The sequence below is a fragment of the Parasteatoda tepidariorum genome, chromosome 1, assembly GCF_043381705.1.
Source record: "Parasteatoda tepidariorum isolate YZ-2023 chromosome 1, CAS_Ptep_4.0, whole genome shotgun sequence".
In the NCBI taxonomy this organism is placed as follows: domain Eukaryota; kingdom Metazoa; phylum Arthropoda; class Arachnida; order Araneae; family Theridiidae; genus Parasteatoda; species Parasteatoda tepidariorum.
Window position 1 is genome coordinate 34,446,247 of NC_092204.1, and position 8,567 is coordinate 34,454,813.

The following is an 8,567-nucleotide window of genomic DNA, read 5'->3' on the forward strand; positions in this document are numbered from 1 at the left end:
TAACTTTTAATCTAATGATCGGATCTTCAAGTTCTAGCTCTCTATCTTAATGGGTCGAGGGGGGTAATCTCCAATATGATAATTAATTAATGCAGAGGATATTTTAGGCTACGAAATCTTTCTCAAAAAGCATTTTTTCAGAATAAACATACCGTTTTGTAGAAGCCACAAACTTGGAAATGTGATCCCAGTAGTTTAGTCAGGAGAGCTACCCAAAGTTTTACTTCTCGCATATTTCGCCATGTTTCGAGAAATGTTTAGGAGAATTAAAATATATTTACATGATACTATAAAATTCGTTTATCCAAAGATAATTCCATGCAAAAATTACGTTCAGTAAATATTTATTACTTTTTTAATATTTCATTTAATAATAGTCGAAAAAATATAGAAATAGTCGAATTGTAAGATATACAATTCTTATAAGTTATTCTATTATTCTTTTTGCGTATTATTCGTTTCTCTATTCTTCATTATTCTCTTCAAAATTTGAGCAAAATACTTCGAGGACTTTCTGAGAAATAAAATTTTGAAAAATAATTATTATTAAACTTCGATTTCTCATACAATATTGAATCGATTTCGCCATATCAAATTGTTTCTTTAGAATTATGGGAAAACTTTTATGTCTTACAAATAAAAATTGTTTTGCTTATTAAAAAGATTTAGTTCTAGAACGTGAATATCCTATTATTAGATCAAATGTTATTCAGGGTGATTCATTTTTTATTTTGCTAACTGTATATTTCGCGAACTGTACACTGAAGCATTAAAAACATTTTTCATTATATATCTTCTTAAAATCAGCCCTGAGAACTTAAATTTTGTAACTTTTTAGCTGCAATCGATTCAAATGAGAAATAGAAATATTTTAATAGATGAAGCATGAGTACAAAAGACATTACTTAGTGTAGTTTAATAGTTGAAATTAAAATATATATTTATACAATATTTATATGTTAAAAATAGAATATAATGTAATTTGCATGTATTTATTTATTATATATTTTTAGCCTTCTATTTATAGTGTTATGTGTGAAAAAACAGTTGCGGAAATATTGACTAAAAATAAGTAGATAAATGAAGAAGTCTACTCATTATTAGGGCAAATTAAAACCTTTGTGTCGTTTTGAAAAAGATTTCAAATTAAGCAGATGGAAAAACGCAAGTTAAAATTCAAAGTGAATGTGAGGAAATAATGTATGTTAAGTATTTTAATAAAATGATTTTTAAAAGTAATCATGACAAACAAGGCAAATTTGAACATATAATTCGAAAACGCCTTTGTAAATTTACAATGCAGACTATATAGTTGTTTTTAATCTATAAAGCTATAATTTTTTGTAGAATGTTAAGTTGCTTAAAAAAAATTCATTATCACTCGTCAAAAGACTAATTTTATTGTGAACAAAGAATAAATATTACTTTAGGAACGACACTTGATGTCATCAAATTGAATCTTAGTGAATTTAGGATTTAACATTTCTAAAAAAAATTACTCTGACACAAATATTTAGTAAAATGTTCGTAACATATTAATTTTGCTTTTATAGTTCTTCCAAAAGAAAGAAATTGTTACAACTAAAAATATGTACGACATCTAATGAAATTCTTCTTTATTATCTTTTAATTTATTGATTCACTATTTTTTCGCGAAACTTTTAACGAAAATTTAAAAATAACACATTTTGGATGTTCATCAAGAAAATAATAAGGGTTGGTGTTACTCTTTCTATGTCGGAAGTTTTAAGAAAAATTATATCAAGTCAAATATACTAAAATCAATTACCTAGGTTTTGAAAATTTTACCTTAGACATTTTCATCTGTTCGAGACCTCACGGTGTAAGAGTTTTAATGACCTGGTATTATTTATTTATATTTATAATATTAATATTTATGGCATGTATAGTACTCTTTTATTTTTTTCTAAATTATTAAGTTTTATCGTAAATTTCAGCAAATATAAATATATAATATTTTATTAATTTGTAGAATTTTGCAGAATATCAAATAGGGATCAAAAGTGTTAAAATGCACTTCCTTTACCCTTTAAATAAATTAAATCTTCCAATAAGAAATAGGAAAATACTTTCCAGAATACATATGAGGCTTTTTAAATATTTTCAACTAGGAATTCTTTTTCCATACATAAAATATTTACGTGAAACTGAGCATATCGATGCATTTTAAACAAAGTTTTACAAATATAGATGTTGGTTAAAAGTTAAATATTGATAATATTTTCTTCGGAAGACTATCTTTTTCTTTCAATTACTGTGACCGTTGGGTCTTTACGAAATGTTTCTCTTTATCCGTGGTTAAACTTCATTCCAAAAAGTTCACGGATCGATTTGGATTTTATTTTAAAAAAATAAAGGAAGTGTTATGAAGAAACTGGAAATATTTATAGAGAGCAGAGATTTGGAAACTACAGTTCAAAATGAAAGAAAAACATTCATGTAGCTAAGCTTCTGAAAGTAACATCTTTTAAATATTTGTATGATTCTTTGGATTCAGGAAAAATTATTATGATGCATATTTCTCGTCACCCGAAAACTTTATTGTCCAACTCATATAGAGTTGAAATTCACATTTTACGCAACTATGCTTTATTCTTAAATTAGATATAATTTTCTTTCGTTTAAATTTTATGAAATTAAATTGCATGTTATAATTTGTTATGCTAAATTGCTAAGATATTTTGAAAGGCCAGCTGAAAAAATACCTAGTGTAAAAAAATTGCTGACAATTTAAAAAAAAGAAAATAGAGCAGATAGGAGAAAGAAATTAAAATGTACGACTTCATATTATCTGTATGGTGGATTAATTATTTTTCCACGCCAAGATTCTTAATTAGTTACGAAGGTTTGGAATAGATGGCGCTACTGGCTAAAAATTATACAAACAAAAAATCTCCTGCTTCAAAATATGAGACCATCAACATAAATATTAGCACACACATTTGTAAATTTTGTGTATAGCATCATCTTTCTAATGCAATGATACTCATCGAGAAAAATGTAATATTAAAGGTTTTTTTTAAGTTACCAGCATTTGAGGAGAAAAAACTGTATAACTAGTTTTTATTCTTGATAAGAATAAACGTGGTTTCTCTAGAACACTGCAGATCTATGTTTTTATATCCTTCCGTTTTATTTAAAGGAATTTTCAAATCGCCGGTCATTTTTGGAACACTCCATATATGAGTCCATTGAAAAGCGTTTTCCTTTTTTCAACTTCCCGCATATTTCATTATTTCACCTTCATTCATTATTTCATTATTCATTTTTTCATTATTTATTATTTCATTTTTCATTATTTCATTATTCATTAATTCATTATTCATTATTCATTATTCATTATTCATTATTTCATTATTCGTTATTTCATTATTCATTATTTCATTATTCATTATTTCATTATTCATTATTTCATTATTCATTATTTATTATTTCATTATTTCATTATTCATTATTTCATTATTCATTATTTCATTATTCATTATTTCATTCATTATTTCATTCCATTTAATACTGATTTTTCATTGTAGGGCAAAGGTAAAATGACAACTTATTGGTTGATGGGAGAAAAAGAACAGCCTCTTATTAACATAACAGAATCAAAGAAAGAATGCACCATACCAAATAATAAAGATATACATGAAACGAATCTATAAGAGATTTAAGATTAAGTGATTGATTTATAGGGATCACAGATCACATGTGCACTTAAGACTTTAACACACTCATCACAAGTGATTAAATCATTCCTGAGCTACAATAGAAACTTGAGAAAAAAAGTTTCTTATAGAAGATATTCTTATGGGTTATTTAATTGTAAATAGAAATACTGCAATCAGAGTATATATCTTCATAACCATCATTTTCCATTGTAAGTAACCTGAGCTTAAAGACTGTTCTCGAATTTTGAGTCCATCGGAAAGAAAGTGATATATCTGAGAGAAATGAAATACCATGAAGAAAATTATTTCAAAATGTTATTATGATTACTGATGTAAAATTCCTTATTATATGTTTGATGTTGTTGTATGCAAATTATAAAGTGTTTTTGAGTGTTCCTTGGTTTATTTATTTATTTATTTCTAAATTCAAAACAATCATTTGGATGGTTATTCGAATTTTCATTAAAAATAAGTACTGCTAAAAAAATTTGCCTTGCATGTATATATTACTGTCAATGAATAGGATTCCGCATTCTATAGAAGGACTAATCATTTTGTAGAGAGCGTAAATTCAAAACAAGCATTTAGGAGTTATTCGATATTTTATTTTTAAAAAAAAGTACTGCATCAAAAAATTAAGCTCTACATGTGTAGATTACTGTCAATGAATGGAATTCGGCCTTCTATAAACGTCTAAACAATGTATAAAAAGCGTAAATTCAAAACAAGCATTTGGGCGGTTATTCGATATTTTATTTTTAAAAAAAAGTACTGCATCAAAAAATTTAGCTCTACATGTATACTGTCAATGAATGGAATTCGGCATTCTATAAACGTCTAAACAATGTATATAAAGCATAAATTCAAAAAATGCATTTTGATGGTTATTCGAAATTTTCTTAAAAAAAGTACTGCATCTGAAAATCATGAAATACATTTATATATTACTGCCAATGAATTGAATACACCATTCTATAAAAGGTCTAACCATTGTATAGAGAGCGTAAATTCAAAACAAGCATTTGGAAGGTTATTCGATATTTTCTTACGGACAAGTGCTGCATCAGAAAATTTTACCATGCATACATATATTTCTGTCAATGAATGGAATTCGAAATTCTATGGAATATATATATGTAGAAAGTGTAAATTTACCGGCGAATTAATATGTCACACATTTACTAGTAAATCTATAAAGTGTCTGATAAAAACCTACAGTCATTCGGTACAATGATAAGTGAAGCATTTAGTATATTCGCATATTTCATATTTCAACTCAAGATCATTTGCTTAGACGTCAATGCAATAACTAAGCAACAAAAAGTCCCTGGCCAATTTGTTAGACTCACTATAAGATTCTGCTGTTTTCTGATTCTGCTGATTTTCTTTTGTTTCGGAATCAATTCGTCACTTGACTCAATGTTCTTCTTTTTTTGCGCCGTATGCTAGATTTAGAAACCTTCAATCTTCGTGATATTTCGAGGTTTGAAATATTTTAGCATTCACGAGGGCCTTTACTTCAGTTTTTTTACACGGTGAAAGATCGCCTTTTTTATTCATGGTGAAATTATTCCAATTGATTATTCATGCACTGCACACAAAATAAACAAATAACTGTGTAGTAGCGAACAGATAAACACAGCGCATAAAGCAACAGAAACACGTCCGCAACTAACGCACGTGCGAACGAGACTGAAACCAGTATGTACTTGTTTGCGTTCGTGTATCAATTGGTTAGCATTGTAATTCAATACGTTAAAAATAAATACAAATGGGAAGTTTATAAAAAATCTCCTGAATAAGATGCAATTACATATATCTTTAAGTATAAACGTATTGCATATGAACTCGCGCAAAACATGTATTTATTTTTAAAAAAACTACAATGTGTCTAATAATTTGAACATTATTAGACATTACATTTTAAAATGAGGAAATGTCTACGTGTTTCATTTACCTACCAACATATCAGAAGTGAAAAACAGGATTACAGATATTGATGGAGTCTCGTTTGTTAAAGTATAGAATGAAATAACCTACAAGTCGGTTTCATGCCATGTGTGAAATAGAGCTAACTAGAAATGTTACTGTACTATCTTTATATTTTTACCTGTAGTTAAAGGGCAATTAAACAAGTTTAGAACTGCAAGATTACTTCATGTATAATGCGCAAAGAAATAAACGAAATAGCCTGAATAAATTTTTATTTTACGAACGGGTTTTCACGTTCTAGATATGATCCGAATGGTTCAGAACAAGTAAGTATTTAACAATCTTAATGTTTCGAGGGGATGACCTCAAAGAAGGAAATTGCCGTCGATATGTTTAGTTACGAAAGTAGAGGCAGATACGTACTTTCTCTAAAAACCGTATCTTTTTTTTCTGACGGATGCTGTATTCCTGGTTCCCAAAATATAGGGGGTAGTCACAATTCGGGAAATATGATCTCAAGTAGTTTGTTCAACAGAAAGATCATAAGTTTGGAATTCTTAATGTTAATTGTAGTTTTGCGTAGTTTGCCATATCTCCAGAAATTGTCCAGAAAATTGATATTTTTTTTCACAAAATTAAAAATTCGTTTATTAAAAAATAATCTCATGCAAAAAAAAATTTTTAATGATTTTATTATTATTTTTTTTAATGCTAGCAAAAAAAATATTGCATTGTAAAGTATGCAAACTTTTACATGATTCTAAATAAATTAATTTTATGTAACAAAATACAAAATTTGAAAAAGGAATTTTAAAAAGCGTCAGACATTAAAAATTCCATTTCTCTGGAACAATTCGATCAATTTTGTTGAAATTTTGTACCTTTCTATATAAAATTTATTTCTTTAAAATGGTGTAAAAGTTTTTGTACCTTTAAACTCATATTTTTTACTATTGTTAAATAAAGCAGCAAAAGATAATAAATAATTATTAAAAATCATTACTTGCATGAAATTTTTTATTATTAACACATTTTATTATTGTAGGCAAAAGTTTTTCAATTCACCTAAAATGTTCTCGACATATGGTGAATTAAGAAAAAGGTAAATTTAACTTTAAGGGGTACGAACTTTCGACCACTCTTCTAAACCCAAACTATTGGAGCCATATTTTGCAGATTGCAGCTACTCCCGATATTTTTTGGGGTCAGAAATCATAATCCGTAGAAACTCCGATCAAAATTATTCAAGCTGTTTCGATTACTTTCTTTTGCCTACTGTACATTGTATGCCCTGAATTTTTCTTTATACTATTTCGCCTATATTGTTAGTACTATTTTTGTATATAAGGTATTTCAAAAAGGTGAAGTATGATTTTCATTAAGTTTTTAGTTTTAAAACAAGATTAGGATTATTTTCAGTTTACGTCATAAATTGCTTTTTTGTAAAAAAAAAAAAGAAAGCACTAAATTGATTTCCAAGTAACGTAACATCCTCATATTTGCAATTAAAATTTAGCTTTTAAAAATTTTATGATTTATGTTAAGAGAAAAGAGATTTCATTCTTTCATATTGCCGTTATAACACATGAACATTAATTATACAATAAAAACTAAATAATAATATTTGCAAGGCAAACTTCGATGTCTGAAATTTAAATTGCATTTTTTAATTAGATTGAAAAACAGCTGCGAAAAAGAATAAAAAATTTAGATTTAAGTAATTAAAAAGTGTCCCGAGAAGATGTAAAGAGGAAACTTATGAATCATTAACGATAAGCAGAAATATATTCATACATTGATAATAGAAGAAGACATCGTTTACGAGCTAGATTAGAACAATAAATATCTGGACACATTCAACCGCGAAGGCGTAATTGACGCAAAAAAACAATCAAACTCGATCTTCTTTTCTAATTGCTTTGCCTCCTTCAAGTTTCCGTTTCCTTCTTACAAAAGAAGGGGAATTCGATTACCAGCTTAATACTACTACTACGAAGAAACAAATACTGATACTAGAAAAACATAACATTTTCGAATTGTCCTCGTAAATTTTTTTTTACAATTAATAAAAAAAGAAAGAAATAGATAAAAAAATTTATTAAGAAATTTAAAATAATTAAAAATAATTATACTATATATTTCGAAGTTTTTATCATTAAGAAGAATAACTTGACTTATAAGATTTAGTTAAATGTTATGGTCCAAATTTTAATGAATGATTCGTACATTTATTAGTGAAATCCGTGAGTTTTTATGGTGTTGTTGTTTCGAATGACACTTGATCAAGCCCAGCTCGCCAGCCATGCAATTTAAGTCAGGAAGAAGTGCCTACCGTTTGACAAGAGAACACCATTAGGGTGAAAGGGCGACTTAGCACAAAACCCCCCAGATTAATGACAGCACCACTAATTCGACAGGATACTTCCACCATTTATTCATAAATCTAATAAGGAAGGAAATTTTCTCCAGATGTCTGTATTTATGGTACTGACCGTCATCCGTTGTGCATGAATTAAATAGTAATGCTTAGGTTTCTTTTCAATTATTAAACGATGCTGCCGTTAAAATTTTCAATCCTGATCAATTTTTTTGATGTAAAAGTAAGTAAAAGTTTGTTTTTATCTGTATTTTTTATATTTTTTTTTAAGCTTTCCAAATATTTGTATTTTGCGTTGGTCCTTCATGTATATTGATTTAATTAAAGCAAAAATTAATGTTTCTGAAAACAAAATGACAAACTAAACAATTTTTTTAATCTTCAAATTGTAGAATAGCAACATACAATTTATTATTGTTAGTTAAATTTCGAAATGTTAATAAATGTATAATTGTTGTAAATATTAAGATATTTCGAAATGTTTTACATATCAAGAAATATATTGATTATGATTTTCTAAGAAAAAGGAAAATTAACCAATACAAATTTCAGAATGTTTTGAAGTAAAATATACA

The 8,567-nt window shown here is 27.2% G+C and overlaps 1 protein-coding gene across 1 annotated transcript in view; it reads left to right on the forward strand.

Annotated features, from left to right (window-relative positions):
- LOC107448012 (atrial natriuretic peptide receptor 1) overlaps nucleotides 1-4,079 on the forward strand; it is a 376,583-nt gene extending 372,504 nt beyond the window's left edge. Inside the window, exon 22 of the mRNA XM_043057672.2 lies at nucleotides 3,552-4,079. Coding sequence (XP_042913606.2) covers nucleotides 3,552-3,677 — 126 coding nt within the window. The 3' untranslated portion in view covers nucleotides 3,678-4,079. The remainder of the gene's footprint in view (nucleotides 1-3,551) is intronic.
- Nucleotides 4,080-8,567: the final 4,488 nt, after the last annotated feature.